The sequence below is a fragment of the Nyctibius grandis genome, chromosome 6 (assembly GCF_013368605.1).
Source record: "Nyctibius grandis isolate bNycGra1 chromosome 6, bNycGra1.pri, whole genome shotgun sequence".
Classification (NCBI taxonomy): domain Eukaryota; kingdom Metazoa; phylum Chordata; class Aves; order Nyctibiiformes; family Nyctibiidae; genus Nyctibius; species Nyctibius grandis.
The window spans coordinates 70394245-70417263 of record NC_090663.1 but is presented as its reverse complement, the minus strand read 5'-3'; the positions used below and the strand labels follow the sequence as shown (position 1 = coordinate 70417263).

General features: G+C 36.8%; 1 protein-coding gene across 1 annotated transcript in view; it reads right to left on the bottom strand.

The window, feature by feature from the left end:
* Nucleotides 1-5117: 5117 nt before the first annotated feature.
* The window catches only part of IQCM (IQ motif containing M), an 85560-nt gene continuing 67658 nt past the window's right edge, over nucleotides 5118-23019 (bottom strand). The window contains 1 exon segment of the mRNA XM_068404179.1: nucleotides 5118-5356. Within this exon segment, the coding sequence (XP_068260280.1) occupies nucleotides 5118-5356 (239 nt within the window).

Here is a 23019-nt window from a genome sequence, read left to right as displayed (position 1 = left end):
TTTCCATAATTCTACCTTGGCCATGTCTCTGCATCTTTTGAGCAAACTTTCTGATGAACAGGCTTGAGTAACGCAAAGCCTATTTGAAAGTCAGTATGAAGTCTTCATGCTCCATTACTTGTGTTTCAGTGGGCTCAGTTAATCAAATCAGGAAAAAGAAATAGAACTGTGAAGTTTAATTGACTGGTCACAAACATGCATACAGGTCAGATTTCAAACTCCGACTCTGCAATGTGATGCATGAAATTTTAGAAAACTGCAGCCACTCCAAGAACCTCTTAAACTCAAAATTAGACAAGCGTTGACTTTTCTCAAATTATTTCATATATGTCATTGCTAAATTATTATCAACCCAAGTACCACACTCACAGAATCATATGAAAATAGGACTAGAAGGGATGTGACATCTCCCTTTTGCCTTCTTCTAAAGAAATTTCAAACACTATTTTTCATTTTTCGTGAAATAAAATTCTTCCTTTCTGAGCAGTCAAGCTGTCATTTCCAATATTCTAAAAGGACTTTTAGGCTGAGTTTTACTTCATATTCCTTTGATACCCAACACAGCTCAGGAAGCTAAGTTGTGCTCTGATGTGAAATGCCACATAGTAAAAGAACGACAATTGTCACCTTAAGTGAGGCACTAAGGTGGAACAGCATTATCTACAACTTCTACAAGCACTCACGTTGATGTGCAGCTTTTCTGTCCTGCTGCATACCCTGCAAACATTTAGAAAATAAAGACCTTGCAGTAGAGAGCTTGAGCTTTCATTTGTGGGTCCAAATGCTGCATTCCAATACGTTTTTTAGAGACAGCTTTACAATCCCTCAAACTATAGCAAGCCATACTGCCAGACTAAGACAGAAGAAGAAACAGCTTCGCAAAAATGCAAAGGAAAAAATATAAATATACAGTAGATATTGCTAGCCTAGCCCACTGGGCATATATTGTTGGTCACAGCATGGATCTGACACTGTGGGGTATGTTTACAGCATGGGGTATGGAGAACTACACACACAAACAATCGTGAGAACAGTATATTTTTTCTTATGTGAAATGTATTGCAAATTGACCCTGTTGGGATGTAAGTGGGAAACTGGATTGTTGTGGAAATTCTACTGGTTTGTGCGCTTTTTAAGTGTTGAATTTTCTTTTTCAGTGATCAAAAGTGTCTGAGTCACAACAGTCAAAGATGGCAAAGACCACATATTGCTCTAATTCTGGTCTTCACGACATCTTGCAGAGATTAATGCTTGAAAGATATTATTAGAACTTTTTATTCCTTTATCCCAAACTGACACCATATGAAAAGCTTGCCATGATAGCTCTTCAATATCTTCTCTTTTTATTTTTGAAGCTATACCATATAAATTAAACTGGGAAAAATCACATCAAAGCTAAAAGAAAGAGCTAATACGCACTACATACAGACATTCAAACGCCTGCTATATCCTCTCTTGCTCAGGTAGGAGAATAATCACCCTACCCCTTGAAGTATGAGAGCTTCAGCCTTCTATTTTACATTGCTTCCTCTCTGCTTCTTTCTTTCCCCATGAAATTGCTGAGTCCGTATTTACAAAGCTTCTTCTCACGTACACGATAAGACCAAACAATATTACAATTCTCCTAATCAGTAGGACACGGTACTTTCAGGGCCTTCTTATCACAGTTTAGTCTAGCAGCAAAAGGAAAGGTTGATGGAATTGTGTCTGTTCTGAACATCGCCAGGAAACCATCCCTGGCAGAGATTCTTTACACCCGCGAGATAGCTAGCGACGAGTAAACAGACTGCTGTGGGCATACACCAGCATGTCATAAGGAACTGGTCTACATCACCACTAAACATTCCCATCGACTTCTAGAGGCTCTGGTAGTAAACAGCGGGTTTCTAAATTAGTTTCTCAAGGAAAGGTTTCTCTTCAAAAACCTTTTGTGACCTTACTTATCCATTTGAATTAACCACACTAAGCCCACAGCTGTACTATCAATATTGATAATTTCAAGGTATATATATAATTTCCAGCAAGTCCAATAACATTAAATTTTTGTAGCATTGCTTCTTTGGTGCAGTAAAATATTGAAGAAAAAAAAAAAAAGGTCTTAATTTACATCAAAAAAGAGCTCCATGTCTTGGTTCCATAGAGGAACAAGACTTCTGTAACAGATAAAGTAAAAAATTGTGTCTTTCCTTTAGCTATCAAAAGGAAATATTGTACCACAAGCCTAATAGAGAAAAGTTGACTCTGTGCCATCATTGATACTGTTATACAAGCTTAGTATTTATTTCAAATTGCTCACACAGCAAAATAAAAGTATTGATCAATCACCCATGACATTATTCAAATAAGGAAACTGTGCTGCCTTTCACCTAAAAGGACTTCAGAAATGTGAATCTGAAATACTGTCCCAAACTGGGATATATGGAAAGATGAAATGCTTGCAAAACTTACCACAGTGACAAAATCCAATGTGAATTAAACCTTGATGTCCTGACTCTCTAATCAGTAAAGCAATCTGAATGCAAGAGCTGGCAAATAAATTGAGTAGGAAGATGCATTTTCATATAGTCATTTTTTCAAGGGGAAATTAATATTATCTTCCATTTTCCAGTTAAAAAATACAGTGAAGATTACTCATCCTTAAAAGAGATGTTAGCACACTGCTTACTGGTAATGTAGGAGAAATAATAGTTGACGTAAGTGCAGAAGTGTTATGAAAATATGCCTTGTATATCAATGATATTAAAAAAACTATTGTATTTCAAAAAGTTTAAAAGCTTAATTTCTGCTTATTTAAGCACATGTAGAATTTTTATACTTAGTTTAGAAATTAATGGTACATTGCACCAGAATCCATAATTTACATATATGGTGTAAATATAGGCCTATGGTAACTTCCACTTTTGAATTAAATGCAATCACAGTTGAATGATTATTTATCTTGGCTTTGATCTTTATCAAATAGTAAAAGCCCTGCCTACAGATGAGCTGGGAAGTGGGTGTTCAATGCTTCACAGTTACCCGCTGAAAGCTCAATGGATCTCAGAAGCCACAGAAACAGACACAGTAAGCAAAAAAAGAGCTGTATGAATCTTGTAGTGTTTAGGAGTATTAATGGTGGAAAACACAATAAATTTCCAGGGCTATCCAGAGCTAAAATGCTTATTGGAAGAGGAGTCTCTGAGCTACAGAAAGTCCTCCTTCAATAGACTAATCTCTTTTCAAGGCAACTACTGCATCTCTCTTGTCAACTAGTTTAATAACTGCTGTAACTCAAGAAGATGCAATATCTTGGTCACTGAGCAAAAAAGCTTGAAAGCCCTCCAGAGGTACATTTTACCATATACATCATAATCTTATTGGAAGATCTATTTTTGTCTCCTCCACTGCTCTTGTCTATATTATAATCAAAATCTGACAGACCAATATGCTATCAAAGATCTGAATAGGCATTTTAAATGAAAAGTCATTATCGAAAATATTGACTAGCATGAGGAGGAGCATTTAAATACTCCACGTCTTGGCAGACGTCAATAATCTCACAAAAATGGCACCTGCCTGCAAGTGTTGTATACCAGCCTTGCTGCATTAAAATCAATGAATTTATGACTATTTCCAGCAGACAGGAATCTGGCCCAAAGAAAGTGTAATTCAGCATATCATAGTAGCAGTTCAAGCACAGTTAAAGACAGTGCTAATCGTATGTCAAAAACTGGGAAAAGCTTTTGTATGTTTGCCTTAAAAGTACCTTTTATGTCTGCAGGTAAAAAAAAAATACTTTTACATTTCATTTTCAGTCAGAGGCTTACAGCTGTTAGAGTCATGAATTATTACTTATGGAAAAATAGTAATGAAAATTTAGTTTAAAAACAGATTCTGCAACTTAAATTTCAAGTGAGATAGAAAGTTATTGTTTGAATAATAATTTCTTCAGCACAGCAACTGTCATGAGGACACTTGTGAAAAGTGACGGGAGAAGGAGACTGTCTTGTTAACACATCAAGGATGACCACAACTGTCTTAATTTCAATCCAGTGCTCTTTCATCTGAATGCAGCACAAGAACATTGAGCGTTGTCTGGACAAGGGATAGCTCCCACTCTCCTCTTCCACTTACTCCTTCTTTCCACCAATCTTCCGATTTATATACACATTTGAAAAATAAACTATGCATACAAACATGGATGTTTGTCTTTCAGTGTCCTTAAATTCCACATTTTTGTGCAACCTACAAAGTTCTGTCTTCAGGCCAACATCCCATAAATAGGTTCAGAGCCTAAATGAACTGCAAGAAATTCCCATGAAGGTGTGGGAGTAACCAACAAGATTTTGGCCTTGAGTTTCTAACATACAGTTTGGCTGCTGTTACCAGGCAAAGTAAAGGGAAAGGGTATAAGAAGGGCAAATCATGGACCATCACCCGTACAGACTACATACTTTCTCTGACTCCAAGCTTGTTACAAGGAAAACTCTTCTTATTCCAACATCAATGAACCAAAAACCCAGCCTGCTACACACTTCATAGTTTTGTGGAGGTTTTCAATTGATTTTTTTACTTTTATTTTCATCTCTCTCCTGCTCACACAATCCCTGACTGCAGTCATCGTCCCTTTCTCAGTGGAATCATGCCCTGAAACACACTAAGTGTACCAGCTTAGACTTTGCAGTAGCACTGTATCTTCAATGCTAGCACAACCTGGAAAGGCATCCTTCTCTCCTCTATCCTTTTCACCTTCTCTCTTCAGCACACACACTGTGGATTCCTTCTGTGCATCCAGCTTCATTTGCATGTAAATGTGGAGTTCCTCTGCCTAGGATTCTTAGGCAAAAGTGGCAGAAAAACAGCTCTGACCCCAAATTTGAACTTTCAGAGACAACAACTGAACATGCCCTTCTTAAGATTAACACATACAGAAAAACTGTTACAGGTTAAGTGTGAGGCTCAGTTGCTGAGTTAGTAGGTTTTGTGTTGGAAACTCCTGAAAACTAAGGATTTTACCTCATCCTATGAAAAGCCAATAGGTAAACTAACTCAATTTTTGGAAAGTATACATCAGTTCTTCAGCGGCAGGGGTGATGGTAAATTTCTTTGTGGAGATACAGGTACCACATATACAGGCTCTAATAGATGATGTAAGAAGATGCAACACCTTCATGCCTGTCATTACATTCATATCCTTCTGAGGGGTTGAAATTTTTACCTGATTTCTTGGATCCATCTTTTCCATCCATGAGAGTGCGCACCCATGTTAGCGGCACTGTACTTACGTTCTTCACTTTTGCTCCAAGAGGAGGAAATAATATGAAAGCCATTTCAATTGCTTGATGCTTTTTGATGCTTCTTACAGCAGCAGTGGCAGCTGAAGAAAAAAATGTGTAATGACCAACATCTTTCCTCTGATATATATGTAAATGCAATTGACACTCGCAGTAATAACCTGTACAGACAGATTTCCTTTTATTACTTAACTGAAACACATTAGGATGGAACTGTGAACTTCTGCAAGTTAAAAGGTTGAGAAATATGTAGGCTTATAAGCTGTGGAGCTGCTGGATGTGATTAAAAAAACAGGACAAAGGTGTCCAGTTTGGAAAGATTTAATTGATTACTGTTCTAATACTTCAGCTAGTTCAATATGCAGATGTGTTCTATAATGACATTCATTATATAATACAGTTCAATCTTTTCTAAGTCCAGTGACAAGCATGACTAAAATTTTCAAAGGCGTTCAAAACTTAATGGGAGATTAATATGCAATTATTCTTCAGCCCCTTTGAAAATCTCAAGCTTGATACGGTTTATTGATCACAAACTGTAGCACACCTGAAGTTAGACCATTAAATTACATGGTTAAATGAAGTATTTGTTAACTACCCTGTTATAAAGAGCTAAAATTTCAAGAACTATTCTCATCACACTATATACACTGATCTTCAAGAACAGCTGATCATAACTTATTTTTAAAAATGGAACAACTCCTACATGAAAAAGGAGTCCATAAAGGAGTCTGATCCTATAAGTGCACCTCATGCATGTACTTCTGCTGCACTCAGGAAGCATGAGTCCTCATGAGACCAAGGAGCTTTGGCACTCACATATGGAAGGCTCACTTCCTTGGAAACTATAGCCTTGTTCATGACTGCAGGAACAGTTAAAGCAATGCAAATGTCTAGATATGACCTTTTGATAGCAACAATTAGAATAACCTCTCTAGAAGCATGGGGGCAAGAAGGGGGCAGTTTTCCCTTCTGATGTCCAGGAGGTGTAACACCTGTTGCATCCTTCAGAAAGGGAAATGAGTCAGATGCCTTATAGCACTGCATTGATAGCAGTCTTGGTCTTTAACTGTTTGGGCTATATCTGAACCTCCATCTGGAGGCGAAGGGATTTATACTACACAAGGAATAAATTTCAAGGTCAATTCAGCACTGAACTTCCAATGTTTTGTTGTTACAGTTCAGTAAAATCACTTTGTGTTACATTCATTTGTTTCTGTATAAAATAAAGTGAATGTCACACTTTTTTGTCATATCATTTTTTAACAGGTTCTTTTCTATACCCATTAGTTAAAAAAGTTATAACAAGGCAAATCATTTATCAAAATGAAAAATGCTATACTCCTTCAGCAAGGAAAGGGGAGTCTAAATAGAATGTCCCCGCTCTTAAATTAATGGAACCATCTTACATTTAATATTTTCTATTAAGTAGTTATATAAGCACTCCAAGATCATTAATGAAGAAGTACAGAATCACAATTTACAGCTGAAGGGCAAAACTGCTAAAAACGCATTTCAGAATCATGTCATCGAGTGATACAGTCTGGGAAAATAAACGTAAGAATCATTGATCTCCGATATCATAATTAAATGTACAAAATACATGATAAGGAGAAAGGACAACAAAGTTCATTAAAACTTCACTTGGAACCTAAGATGCAGGACTAATAAAGCAGATGTGCTAGGGAAGGGTCAGTTTTACAAACAAGAAGCACTTTCCTTATAATAAAAAGAATTTGAAAAATAGACTTTTTTTGGTAACTATACCAATTTTTAAAAAGAGTAATGGTTAATAGTTGTTATTTATAAAGACAATTCATTTGTGTGCAACATCCTCAAATGTACCATTGGCCAGTTCATCTTCTGGTATTGTGATATGTTACATTTCTGTCCCCTAGAATCACTGCAACAGTTCAGTTGTCCTTTGTAAATCCAGCTCTCACTTGCCATCCAGACACTAATACACACATTCCTAGCTGTCTTTCTAAAAAATCTGGTAGAACAGATTTGCCCAGGCTTTCTTAAGTAATGCAATAACTGATCTTTTGATATACAACACGTTTATTGCAACAAAAGAAAATTCACAGACATCAGATGGAATTCATACCAGTGAGCTAATGGAACTTGCAGAAATAGTGTTGGAGCCACTGGCTATTATTCTTCAGAACTAATGGAGAACAGCCAAGGTGCTAGAGCTGGGAAATGACAAACCATATTACCTATTTTGAAGAGAAAAAACAAAAAACAGCCAACCTACCAGAGGAATTGCAGAACACAGCACTCAAATTTGAATTGCCAAGTTAGCTAGCAAAGCAGTCAGTTTGCAATTTGCTACAAAAGCGTGCTGAAAGGTGGGTGATAATAGAAATAGGAATTGGCAAAGACAACGCATGTCTGTGATGCGAATGTTATTGAACACGGGCCTCCTGCTCAGTGCTATTGCTACCACTCAACCCCTTAGTACAACCAGGCTGCCTTAAGACACTTTCACGTATGCCAGCAAGTACCGTAGTCACCTTTTATCAGACTTCAGGAGGAACAATCTACCGGTCTAATTTCCCATTGCTTCCCAGCACTTGGGCAGAAAAATTTTATTTTGGTAATGTCCCTTTATACCATTCAAATGTTTTACAACTTTAGACCACCTTGCACTTGTCAAATACTAGGCTTTAAATTGCATACTGAATACCCTAAAAAGACTTCAACATATAACAGAAGATGGAACATAGATCTAGCACACTCATATGGGAATATTCGTATATAGGGATTAGGTCTACGATCTCTTCAGTTACAAAAACAGTTTAAGAACCAATTGCCGGGTTTTGATTTGCAGTGTTTTAGGAAGGTCATTTCCCTGCCAGTTAGAAGAAGGTTTTCATGTTGAAAATCAAACGATAAAAATAGATTCCTCTTTGTTCCCACAGGACATGGGAACTAGAAACCAGCAAACAAACACTGAGAACAGCCAGGTTTATCAGGAAACACAAAAAAGTTGATTCCCTCCCTGTTTAATTTAGCCCTAAAGTACTTGGATGAGTTCATCTTTTCCAGAATACGTCAGAAAGTTCCAGAAAATAAATAATTTTCTCCATTTTAACAAACATATCTACATCTCTCTCAAAAAATCCAACTGTTGAACTGTCTTCATTTTTAAAGCTCCTTCTTTAGATGAACATACATGTCATTTTACGAACAATAAGACAAGCCATTTTACTTTTGCTTTTTTGATATCAGTAGCTTGTTTTCTGGCATGTCAAGGTTTCAGTATATGCCACAAGTAAATTCTATATGTAGGCACTCAGTCTGGACTAGGGACTCAGATCCTAACTCTTGCTGTGCTGATATATATGGTGGAATAAAGCATATAGGGAGTACCTTTTGCAAACTGAGAGAAGGAAAAAAATTCTTGTGCTTAAAAGCAAGCAAGGCAGATAATCCCAGGCATAAGCAAGGTCACAAACCAGAAGGAACGCAGATACCTTACTAAGCTATTAGGAAGTGCAGATTCAATGAGGCAGACTTATGCTGCTGCTCACGTAACATCTTTTACTCCATTCCACAAGCAGTGAGTGAGTGTTCTTACAAGGACTAGAGCATTTGCTCTGTAATTCTATAAAACAGAAATGCTTTCTACTACTGGAATCAGGTCTGTATTACCTGCCTATAAAAGTCACAGCAGCATGTTTTACTTACATTATTTCTTACTGCTATTCAGAAATTTTCTAGCTGTTACAATTAATTTTGAAGACTTCACTTCTGTTAGCTACCCTTTATTCAATGAGAATATCTAAAAAGTGCAGATGTGTACGCTTAGCACTTATTTTAATACAAAATAATAATTGTAATAATAATTATTTTTAATGTAAGAGAAAATAATAGGCTAGAATGGTTAGAGCTGATTAGAACAACCAATAATAAAATAAACATAAGACTGCATGATTGGTTTGCTTACCATTAGTGCTGCATTGCTTTCAAAAGCTATAGTGATGGATTTGTAAAAATGTATCCATTATTGCTTGCTTTTTTTACTTTTATAATAATTCTCACCCTAGATTTTAATTTTTCTTAAAATACTATGCCTTTGCCATTAGAAAACGTAGGTTTACTTCTGAATATTCATCTGTATTTTCTGAACTATGATTCCAATCAAATACAAGGTATTGCCATTTTTCCCTAATACTTGTAGTTATTCTATGTGTTATTTGCTTCAGAAGTAAGAAAGCAATCCACATCTGGTACCTCACGCCACACACCACTTGCATTTAATTTGTAAATAGAAGAAAAAAAAGTGGAATCAGAAAGATCTACTAAAAAGAAATGTAAACGGGAATGTAAGAGAGATCCAAGTTAATTAGAATAATATACAAGAAAAACAGATGCAGGTTAGGCTGGAATCTCAAAAGTGCAATTTCTTAATGGTGTACCCTGGGATTTTATTTTGCTCCCCTCCATTTCTTTTCCTCCAGTTTTTCAAGTCAAAATGTAAACAATCTGTGGAACCAAACAGAATCCTCAGTTAATTTTAAATTATTTTGAAATGTTCACCTATGGGACAAAAATAAGACCTTTAAAAGCTTTTGCTTCAAAGTGGAGTAGCATGGTACAACTGCTAGCTCTTTCTTGTCCACTGGACAAAAAAGCAGCAGCAGAAATAACACTAAAATGACCATGAATCCCACATATTGGTTGCCTCCTGTAAGTATTTAGAAATACATTCACAGGATGAAGGACCCCAAAAAATAATTACCTGATAGTATTGGAACACAAATCTAAGGAAATCCACAGAATTTGCCAAGTCCAGACCACAGCTCCAGATATGCAGAGATACCAAGAACACAGTAAAAAGAAGAAAGAGCAGGGGGGCAGTGGGTAGATTTCACACTAAAAATGTGTTGGGTTTTTTTTTTCTCATGAAACTACCCTTTAAATCTTAAACCATGATTAAAGTTTGGATTCAGTGTGACATGCCATGCATAACTCTAAAATACATTTTCATATTCCGTACAATGAGATAGTTGGAACAGATACACAATACTTCTCTAAATAGATTGTGCTTCTGAATCTCTGTTAGAATAAACTTTACATTTATTTTCATCAACATGGCAGACTTGTCTCATTATCTAGATTCATATTTGTTTTCCAGAGGATTTCAATTGTAAGTATTTGGTAGCCAACTCTGAAAAAAGAAAAAGTGCATTCATCACTCCCCTAATATAGATATATGACAGCCTGAGGTGCAATAAAGCTTGTATTGCCTCTGGTTTAGGAAGACTATTAATAACAGGTGTCAGAGCTATAAGTTAGATATATGCATTTTCCCAAACGACTGTCAACCAAAACTTTATAGAACATTACATATAAAAGAACTGTGTTCTGATACCATTACTAAGGTTGTGAAGTCAAGTACTATCCAAGCATTAGGAATCCCTTTTGCATGTGCATTACGATAAGGTCCTTAATTTCACGATCCACGAGTCCTGTCTCCTTCACTGCACCAAGCTGACAGTGTTCACCTTATGATCAGCTATTTGGTATTTTGTTTTCTCCTTTTGCAGTCTGTTATCCCAGGACTTGATTGCCATAGAGTACTCATGCTCTGAGTTGAAGATGGAATTAGTAATTTCCTCATGAACTTCTTCATGGGACTCATCACGAGAGTATAATATGTTTAGAGACATTAAAAAATTTACCTTTGCAACAACCTAAGGGAGGAGTTGGTTTTATTATGGCCATTTTACCGCTTAGGAGCTAAGGCACATAGGATCAGACTTCACAGTTAAACAGGTACCCAAAAATGCATGAAGTGGCCTAATAGTTTTCCCAAAAGTGCTAAAACACTTCATTTCCAGCACACAGGTGCTTTTGAAATTTCTTCTATGAGACTATGCCCATCACTAGCCATGCAAATACATTTTAAAATCTGACCAAAAGAGATTAAGAATGAGGGTATCCATGAATTGTGGGTTCCCACTCTCAGACATCTTGAATCGCATCTTCAGAGTGTTTGACATTCTACTAACATTTTATACGCTTTAAACACAAGCTGCAGCAGAAATCTAAACATCAGTTGTAGCTCTGAATCCTCAGCATTTCTGCGTATCAAGTCATCAAGATCCCAAGTCAGGCATCCAAAAATACTGAACACCTCTGCAAACGCTTTTACATAAATGAACTATCAGCAAAAAAAACATTCTGTGGAGCTGCTGTGGGCAATTTTCAAATACTCTAACTATGTAACCATTCTCTCCCTGCAATTCTCATCATCATTTGCTATGTACCTTCTAGCTTCTGCAAAAAATGGAGGAGTCTTGACTGCAATCTCTTTCACCATAAATTCTGAATCTCTTGTACTGAATTGGGCAGCAATTTCTCACAGATCTGTACATGATTGTGCAAGTGAAGACCATTATGCTATGTATATATGTAGAGGCTAATTTGCATATGCAGTGCAGCTGATGTGCAAACTATAAATCACTTGACTTTGCAACTCCAACGGGGTTCTTTTAGTGCTTTGTGGAGTTGTTGGGGTTTTTTTTTGGTAACATTTAAGACATTAGAAAGAACAAACAGAAAAGAAAAAGTGCAAGACTGCCCTCTGACACTCCAGAGTTTTCAACAGGCACCAAGCCTTTTGATGCCCACATATATGCAGGTGACCATTATCACAATTTCCATGAGAAGAAAGCAGAATTCATGGCCTTGCCTCTGTGTTAGATGTGCCCAAATCAAACTCCAGGCTTCCACAGTCCTTGGAATAAAACTACCATTTCAAGCCACTTCATTTCACCCATAAACATCAAAGAAATACAGTTCTGTATCTAAACAGATATCCTTTTCTTAAGATAATAGAAGATTTTGATTTTTTTTTTTTACTGTTTTATTTTCTTTGATATATACGAGTTATCCTGAAATAAAGTTATATTTGTAGTAGTCATATAATAAGTCAATAGAACTAGCTCCACACACGGAATCCAAGCCAAAATCCAAGACCTGCAGCAATTTCTTCATTTATTTTTGTCTACTCTTGTATAGATTACCTGAAATATTCCATCATATAAATTGTTATATTACACTAAATATGAGCTGGCTTTTTACAATTATACAAGTGGTAATCATGAAGTGTATTTCTACTAGCTGTTGTAATTATTACATTACATCTTCAAACTAAGATCTGTCATACAATAGGACAGCAAAGCTTGAAGAACATCAGAGGACATTTTTGCTTCTGTAAAAGTATTTGCTTATCGCATCCATTGCGGACATAGATGTACAGAAGAAATAATAAATGAAGAGTCATAATTGAAAGCAACAGAGACTCCTGAATGCTCTAATAAATTTCCAGTGCACTGGAAGGATACTTCAATTGTTGGCTAATACACAAACAGAGAGTAATCATAAGCATATCTTCACCAACACTGAAATATGTGTAAGGACAATAAACCTATATATATTCTTTTGTTCAACATCTTTGATGGAGAACTATCATTTAGAAATAATACATAATAGCTCTATAATGTATAATATATAATTATGCAAATAATTAGTATAATCTTGAGATGAGATGAGGGCTATTAGTGGCAGTGGATACTTTGAACCTTGCACATTTAGTCAAAAAGACCAATGACATCCAATCAAACTTCTTTAAAATGAATTGCAACAAACAATGGCAGCACAGCTGCTATTAGAATTATAATTGAGTTTAGAAGGGAAACAGCAGCTGAATGCAATGCAGATAATTAAGGAGCAAGCTTTTGTTAACACTATCAGTAGGGTCATGATTCTGCAGATTGTGAACTTATTATGGCTGAACAAACTAGTCTATTTTTATAACAGAGGTATATTTCTGCTTTTTATACCAATAAAGTATATTCTGGCTACAAGATAGCTGATCACTTATTTAAGCTATCCATTTAAAGAAATGATAAGCATTTACAAAATCTAAGATTACCATGGAAACCTTATTCTTAAATGCTGAGGATTATGGGAACAATTGGTTATACAATTGGATGGGTAAATAACAAGTCTCTGAGTATGACAAAGACTGTAGCTATGAAATTACATTAAGTAATTTATCTCTTTCAGGCTAATATACATTTTATGTTAACCCAGCACTGAAAGGGAAGCAATATACCTTCCATGGGCAAATAGTGAAAAGAAAACATTTAAAACCATAACACTTACGGCATGCAGACAAACTGCATAAATGCAAGTTTTTGTGGTCCTAACACCTAACCCAGGTGTTAGGGAATTACAAAACCCAGGACTGAGAATTACAAAAGTGATCTAAAAGTTGTATTTCCTATTGTGTGTTGACTAACCTTGGAACAAAGGTAGAAAAAACAAACAAACAAGAATCACCAAAGGATTCAAAGTCACTCCGAGCTTGCAGCTTGGCACCACAGTCAGGCAATGCGAGATGCTTGACCATTCATAACCATGAGTCAGGGTTCCAGAAATGGAAAGGAGGTCATTAAAATGCCAACAACAACATTACATGCTGTCAGCAATATTACTGTTATGATATCATATTGTCATCATAACTGGTACTCTTTAAAGAACCTGAAGAGTGCAGGTCTACCAAAGACATTATTATCACCATTAAACTAGTTACCCCTTTAACTCATGTAGCATAGACTCAGGATCTTTGGTTTAAGACAATCCTGCTGACAACATAGGTCATTTCACTGGCAAATCTAAATTTGTTAGGGACAAATGAGTAATCCTGCTTTGGAATCTCATTGACCTCAATGTGTAAATAAAGCAAGCAGAATGTGTCTGACTGGCAGCAAGCCAATACCATGCCATGTGCAATAAAAACACTAATATGTCAAAGTGATTTAAAAAATATGCTTTGATATTTCGACCTGCTGAAAATTCTACTTTTGACCCTGAAACATCCTAAAATAATATAACAAAAAACTTTAAAAAAATATTTTAACTTTACTAAACGTTTGCCTGTGGCAAAGTCATTTGCCGGTTTTCCATCACTAGTTCTGAACCTTCTATGGTCTTATTTCACCTGACTGTGGAAAGAGTAAGCAAAAGCTTGTCCTGATTTGAAACTATTTTTATCTCTGTTTCTTCAGGAAATCCATTCCCAGCCTCAACATAGAGAAGCTTAATTTGGTCATTTTTACAATGGAACTCAAATGTGCTTCAGTAAGACTCAAGAATGGTATCGTTTCTGCCCAGTTCCTTTTAAGGGAATCTGGAAAATTCCAGATAACAGGTATCAGCCAGGAATAAAAACATGCCCTTCTGCTCACATGCAAAGCATGCTGTGATCTCTTTACTTGCAGATGAGAGCTTGTCATATGCCAGCAGAAAATCTGAAGCACCTTTCAAATTTTATAAAAAGTAGTGTTGATAATTTACTAAAACTTTCCTAATACTCTTTTCACATTTGCAGTGGGATTAAATGCATGGATATATACCTAGAAATTCAAGAGACAGAGCCAAATGGAGGCGAAACAAACTTGCAGGTTTTCAAAAGCATATTATAATGGTGACTACTCAAGCCAACCTCTGTCAAGAGTTATGACAGCAGAATCTGAGTACATCCCAACTTTCCCTCTATTTACAAAGGCAATTTCAGGGGAAAATTCGACTAATATAATCTATACCCTAACTGTAGATAGCAGGTTTGGTATCCTGCAGAATTAAGATCCCTGACTTCAAGTGGCCATCGATACTTTCAAGATTACCATGGTTAAGGACCATCTTCTTAAAATGATTCTGAAAATAAAAATAACTTGGAGTCCTGGACTTCCCTGTTGTAGGTAAATTTTGGAATACTCTTTTGAAATGGGTAGTTTTTCTAACTTACCATTTTAAAAAGCGCTGTATATTACAGCTGAGGAGCAGCCTGAATGAAGAACTTAAAATTTTAGGAATTCCATAGCTAGTAAATATAAGGAATTGTGAAAATAACTAATGGACTAAAATTTATTTTCTGAACCTTTCAGAGAATTGGTGTGATTCAGATGTGAATGAGGCAATGGCATATAAAATGTGAAGCTAAAATTTTTCTAAAGGCCATTAATAAATGCATTTTTTTAGCACCTTTTTCCGGAATATCTAGAAGCTTTCCTCAAGATGATCAGATTTCATTAAGGCAACAGCACTGGGGACCTGTCCCTACAAAGCAAGGCCTGTTTTCCTAATCAACCTCTGCAGTCATCATTTCACAGTTTGCCAGTTCAATGACTTGGAGCCTAAGAGAAAATCAACATCATCTCCTGTTAGTAAGAAATTTTTTCTACTAATTTAAAATTAAAGACTGGTGCTATGATTGTATATGTTGTTATGATCACCACTGAAGACAGTGATGCAAAGCAGCAAACAAGCTAGAGTTGCACTGTTTTCCAACTTCATTAGATATTGCTCTAACGTAAAGCTGATATATATGAATATTTTAACATACAAGGCCCGCTGAGAGAAATATGCTGCTCACCAACCAATTTAATCAGCTAGCTTTGAACATCTTTAATGTCCTTTTCTCTCCAGTTGGATGTGGTTTTTACAGTTCTTCAATGACAATAAGAATTTCAAATACTTTGCACAAGTTTCACCGTTGGAGTGTCTACCAGAGGCAACAAACTACTCAAACCAAACCCTCTTCACTCCTGTCACAGCCTCCTACCATCTTCTCCATAGTACCATCATAAAGCAGCAGACCATTCAAACAGACATCTCCAAAATTTTCCCACTGAAATACCTTCTACTTTTACATGATAGCCTGATTCAAAGTGCAAATGTTTCCTGTTTACAGAGTACAGTTATGATAAAATGAACGGAAATTCAGCATTTCAATAAGAAAGTAATTTTAAAAAAAATAAACAGTAGTGCTTTTTTCTCTACATAAAGGAAAAAAAATAATCAGTCCTGCTAACTAATTAAGCTTGTAAAACTGAATCTGCTATAGTAGAAGCATGCACAGCAGCTAATGGACTTCTTGGTAAAGGCAGAAGTGTCTGGAAACAGAATCAACGTGTTGGCTGGCTCCACCTAACAGCTCACTGCCTACACCTCAGCTGGTCTGATGTCCCATCATCAAAGGATAGGTGAGTATCACCTATGTCAATAATTTTTTAAAAAATGTCCCTCTTCAATTAAGAATGCAGGTTTAGGTCTCCCATTTTTGCATGGACAAAAATCCACAGTATGAATCAACAGAAGACAATTTCAGCAGTGGAAAATTCTGGAGTTTTAGTTGTCTTCCTGTCTTTTCTTTTCCACTTTCTTTCTTGGAGAACTTTGAGGGGCCATGATTGAAAGGACTATCATACTGTGGGTAATTTCTATACGGAGGAAACTTACTTCCTTTTTGCACAACTGCAATGGAAATCCTGAGGCATGGCATTATCTACTGGCATCCCAACACTGGATGGGCAGGGCACAGGCAGCATTTCGCTCGAATAGGTAGCAGTGAAAAAAAAAGAATTTGGTCTTCAGGATTTTCATTACCATGACAGTATGATTTCTAACAATGCAGGAGGGATAAAAAGCAAGTCTGATTTCCTTTGTGTTGTGGAAATCACAAATAGATTTACTGATAAGCAGAAAAGGTTTGCTGTGAAACAACTGACATATGATTAGACATGGAAACCTCCTTAGTGATGTAATTGCTACTCCACAAAGTGGTTAAGAGCAAAGCCTGGAAGTTGAACCTCCCTGATCATTGTACCATACTGCCACTGAGCATTCAATGGATACAGAGGTCCGTAAAGCACATTCGGAGGAGAATGACTTCTGTGTAGAAGCCTTACAGTACACAATTCAAACCTACTAGAGTAATGAGATATAGTACAGTAGAGTAACATTTGTCACTTATATCTCACTTTATTATTTTAAAACACCTTATGAATATTAATCAAGCAACCTCTTTAGTATCCCAAGAGGTGGAATAACTTACTGTAAGCAATATTGTGTTATGTGATCTATAACTAATAAGATTTACTAATGACCTTGAATTCTATTCAGATTTTCATCCTACGTTTAGCTGCATGGAACTGAAGCCCAGAAACCCAAATCTATTTAGGCATACAACTTCCATTGATAGTAGTGCAGGTGAGGCAGATAACCTTTGAGAATCTGAAGTGAAATACTTTCATCACATGCATTAAAGGACAGGAATAGCATTGTGTTGCCCTTTTTCTTTTTCTCTGTTTTTTTCCCAATGGGAAAATTATGTGGCAGTTTTCAAAATTATTTTTCATTTATTTATTTTATACCTACTGTGCTTCACATGTTTGATATTGAGGCAAGGTTAATGACATGCAGCTTGCATTTGGAATTGAAAGCAGAGATGTTTAAGGTGGTTCCTAGATCCTGTGGGTATATGGTAGATATTGCCAGAATATACAAGAGATTAAATGATACTTATCAAAAATCAATGTATACTAATTTTTCCTATCTGTGCAAATTTGCTGGGTTCACAACACAGTAGAGGCAACGACTGCATTTCATATATATTAGCTACCCAAATTCAAGGTCAAATCCTAAATCACTTCTTGAGGTAAAACTCTCAGGTAGCTGATCGATGTTTTGGCTGTGGTAGCATGTTAGGTTTCACCTTATGCAATTATTATATATGAGCCATCACTGAAGTCTTGTTTGGAATAAAGGATGCCTGATTCATTCATTTAATGCCATTAAGGTGTTTCCATTTAAAAATGCTTCTAAAACCCGTAGCTGTAATTAAAGTCAGGACAATGGTTGCCTCACCCCATAAAGCAGCATAAGATGAATTGGATCAGTAAAAAGAGACTTCAAATGCATTTGACTCACATTCTGTAAGAGATTTCTAAACTGAATGCGTGCTAAAAAGAGATATGAGAGAGAAAACTGTTAACACAAGTAAAACATCTGATTAGGCCACAGGGGAACCACAGTCAGAATCTGTTTCTATTGACATTTCTTGTGTGACTGTGGGTAAATCCCTCATTTCTCCATGCCTCCATGTTCTAGTGTTAAAATAGGCATAAAAACTCATCTTTCTTCAGGGAAGTATTGTTGAATTCAATAGTGCTTCTGAGGCATTCACAAACGATTAATATGCAGGAGTGGGCGAATAAGATTTTCCTCGACATTATTTTCCCTGACATTATTTTCCCCTGTCATGACTGAGAGGCAGGCTACATCATCCAGGAAATTTATTTATGTCTGGAAGCTCTCAGAAGGCTTGATTTACAATGTGAGTGCAGCTGAGTAAAGTGCATATCTCAGTTATGAAGCATATTGACCAAGGAAGGCATTGCAGTTGAAGAAAGAATTAACTGCTCTGTTGGAGGGCTTCATAAACTCGTTTGTTATTACTGTTGCTCCACAGAGCCCCAAATGTCCAGCACAATCTCCTTCTGACTGTATTGTCTGCTCAGAATTCAAAAGCTGTTTTACTGAATGATTTTTTTTTTTTTTTTTTTTGCTATATAATAATGTGCTTAAAACAACATGTTGGGAGCTGTTAGGCATTTATTTACCATGGTGGGTTAATCTCATCTGGGGAGGTATAGAAACTCAATCATGAGTGCTACAGTATATAAGCTAATTGCCAGGATAAAACCAAATGAATAATTACTTAACTTCAGAATGAGGCCTGGGGGAATTTTTCTTTAATAAAGGTTTAATTCACCAGTGATAATGAATGCAATCTCACATATTACTGAACAACACCATTAGCATAATGGCTAAGATACAAAAACTATAATTAGAACAACACAGAAATGTTAATTACAGCCACGAAGGTACCAAACAAAAAGGGAGTTTTCCCTTTACCTGTCAAATGAGTTCCTGCTTGTGTAGCTTTAGAAATCCCTGTGAATGGGTCATCAATTCTGCTCAAGTGACTGACAGGCAGAAATTAAAAACTGAGGCTTTCTTGCCTTTTGATTCCAGAGAGGACTGCGATTCACACAGGAGACTTAAATAGTTAGAGTACAGGTGAGGGCAGTAAAGACTGTACCTCTAATCACAAAGCTTAAAAATTAAGCTCCCTTCAATTCCTTTTCACAAAAAAGGTAGGCCCATCATGTCAGCTCAGGAATATTAGATCTCTTCCAAGTTTATTTACTACTCTGAGACGTACTTGCTGTACACAGCACCGTGTAGCCAGAGAAGGAAATGTGGCAGCTGCTGAGAAGTTTACTGATAACAAGCAGCTTCATTTCCTGCACTAACAACAATAACAAAAGCTCTTTGTACATAAAAATTTGCACAAACTCTTGTATCTTGCTTAAATGAAATATGTGAGATGTCCTCATGGAAGAACACTTTTGTGCCATTTCTGCCGTGCATCTTCTCTAATCTCATGCTACACAAAATATTAAATTTACAAATTCAAGAACTCAAAAGTTATGAAATACGAGAACTAGTGTTGCATTTTTCCCTGTTACAGGACTTATCTAGTGTATAAAACGGACACTAACTGAATGGGGAGCTATTCAGTTTTTCTTATTATCTTCATCCTTCTATGTTTGATTCCAGACCTTATTTAGCACACATCATCAAAACCCTGCACTGAATACAAAATTACCAATTTATTCATAGGCTTTTTTTTGTGGTTTTCTCAGCTTTTTTGTGGTGCTCTTAGCTCTCACTATATTTAATCTATCCTCCCAACACCTCTAAGAAATCATAGAATTGAAGCACAGAAAGATGAAGGCCACTTTGCTAAATATTCACTAATTTGGGTGCCTGCTTTGATACAATTAAGTATTCTAGGGGGAAAGAAGTTATAATATATGTAGCAGTGCACACGTTTAAAATACAGCCCCTATTAACTTGTACTTTACACAAGAGCTTTTAGCGTGTCCATAAACAGAAATCATCTGTAAAAAATCTGTGAAAACTCTGATTGAAGAAATCTGGTAGTGATCCCATTAGAACACAGTGGTGAAGGTAGGAGAGGAACCCATTCCCCCGCAGTGGCACTTGGTCACCTGAACCATGAGACTAACCCTTCCACTGTAACAGTTCTGCACCTTGCACACTACAATTTCTGCAACAAATGAACAGGCAATCAAAAAAGGGTGGGAAGGAAGGAAGAAAGAAAAATAATAATAACCTGAGAAATTAGAGATATTTTTGTTATTGTGTTTTCTAATTTCCTTGCAAATTGGAGAACCTGGGGGCAGATGCTGGTGGGAAAGACTTCTACTGTTCATCTAACACCATTGCCATTACAACTAATGAAGGCTGACTTATATATCTAAACCTGAACCAAATTCACAAACCTGGCAGGGAATAAATCTGCTTCATGATGGAGCCACTTCAGTGACTGTTCTGTGAGCATGGGCTGACATGTAGCTACAGAAAGGAGCTAAGCACAGAGTGGGGAATATGGCACTTTCACTAAGATGTCCAGGAGAGGGGTTAGTGAAAGTGCTTTCTGTTCTCTAACAGATGAGCTATCAAAGATGTGATGCCATAGCATTGATTGGCTAAACCACCTTAGGGGAAGGAGGCTCAAAGTCCATCTGTTTGAACAGATCTCTCACCCACCTGGCTATACAGTATATGATACCTTTCTTGTTTAAGCTGGACAACCTCAGAAAAAAATATTAAAGCTTCATTAGATGAAACTGTGGAAGAAACAAAATCCCAGAACGATGACATTACTTTTTAATGCAGTAAATAGGATACTCCTGTGGGTGGCAAGAAACCTGGGTCGTGTTTCTGTTCATGCACTTTATCTGGTGACTATTTAACATGAAATGCAAAATATCACAATGATTATGAGATTAATCTGAGAGGCTGGAAACACAGATTTGAATCTTTTCAGGTTAGGTAAAGCACTGGAACTTGAAATACCATATCCCAGACAAAAAAAAAAAAACAAAACACACAATACAAAACACCAAAAAAACCCCACACAAACCCACAAAGTATATTGACCTGATAAAAGGAAAAACTTATTGACCATGAGGGCAGTCAAAGAGGGGAACAGCCTGCCCAGGAAGGCTCTGCAGTTTCCCTTCCTGCAGGTTTTCAAGATCATACTGGATTACAGAATCACAGAATGGTTAGGGTTGGAAGGGACCTCTGGAGATCATCTAGTCCAAGCCCCTGCCAAAGCAGGTTCCCCTAGAGCACGTTGCACAGCATCGTGTCCAGGCGGGTTTTGAATATCTCCAGAGAAGGAGACTCCACAACCTCCCTGGGCAGTCTGTTCCAGTGCTCTGTCACCCTTGATTAAATGCTGAGCAACCTGGTGTGACCTCATAGTTATGCCTTCTTACAGCAGGAGATGGCATCAGAGACATCCTGAGGTTCCTTCCAACCTGAAATAATCTATTCTCTCACAGTAAAAGTGGGTGATGGCTTTCCTCACCAGTTACTCTGTGGAAAAAGCAACAGTTGCTCCTCCTTAGGAGGACCTCAGAACTCCCTGCAGTAGACTAGGAATGCTTACCAGACAGAGTCCTCTGCCCTTACCCATCTGTCTCATTCTTTCACAATGCCTAGAGAAGCTATTTACAGGTAATTCCCATGTATAGTTCTTGCAATGGATTTTTATTTTCTTCTTTTATCTCAGTAATTCTGGTATTAAAGCCATGTTAGCCTTACTAGACAGTAAGTATATTTCTAAGTTGATTTTTACATTTCGGAAAAGACTAGGTTTTAGTTTTGGACTGAAGTGACCTATTAGGCTAAATTGCCCACTCCATCAGAATGCTGTGCAACTTTAACAGATTTCAATTCAGTCTGTTTAAATTATGATGCACAAAGCTAAACAGTCTTCTAGTATGAATTTGTCTTTCATGCAAAGTAAGGTTTTCTAGAAAAAAAATGCTGTAAAACTAACAAAAAAGAACAAAGGAACAGCTGTAAGTCAAGAGTTCTTATGCCAACACACTGTTCAGCTGGCTTCCACATTCATTTCCACCCCCCACATCATGCTGATTATAAACTTAGATGCAGTTCTAATGTTTTCATTTAATTCATTTTTTCCATATTTTAAATTCATTGTATTTAGCGAACATTCAGTTTGAAACACGCAATATCAAAAGAAACCCCCGCAGGTGCAGGGAATTTGAATAATCAGGTCCACATAATCTGTGAACCTCAATCCACTGAAGTCTCCCTGGGACCACTTTAAATGTGCAAAGGAAACAAATGTCCAAATTACTCTAAACAATTGTGAGATAACAGATGAAATAAGGCAGATGATTAAAATAGATACTTATATTACAGTAATGCCTGCAGTACCCCATAGAGATACCAGGCCTGTTGTGCCAGGCACTGTACAAGCACACAGGATGGTGCTCTGCCCAGGGGAATTTACAGTCCAAACTTTGATTTCCCATCAACATATATGTTGCAACACCAGGTCAGGAATAGTCAAAACTCAGCATTGGGAAGAAATGAAAACATAAAACAACTATTCAGGTTGCCCGGTAAGACTGTAGCAGAACTGGGCCCAAGGTTCTGCAGTTCTGTTTTTGTGCCCTGCTTCCCAGACCTGACTGTAAACTAATCCTTTTGTATGTTCTTCTGCCATCCATGGCAGCTAAGCACTAGCTGGCTGCAATACATTTTCCAGCTTTTTAGGTGCTTCATTTTCCCTCACACTACTGCTGTATGCCAGAATTACTTCTGTTACTGGATTCTCTACATTGCTGCTTAATTTTAGGACCGTTCTTTTACTTTCATTTTTTGCAATACTTTATGTTTTCAAATTCACAGGTTGGCCTTCCATTATCTGACGATGTCCTCTAAGGCGCTACTGCATTCCCAAGATTAAGAA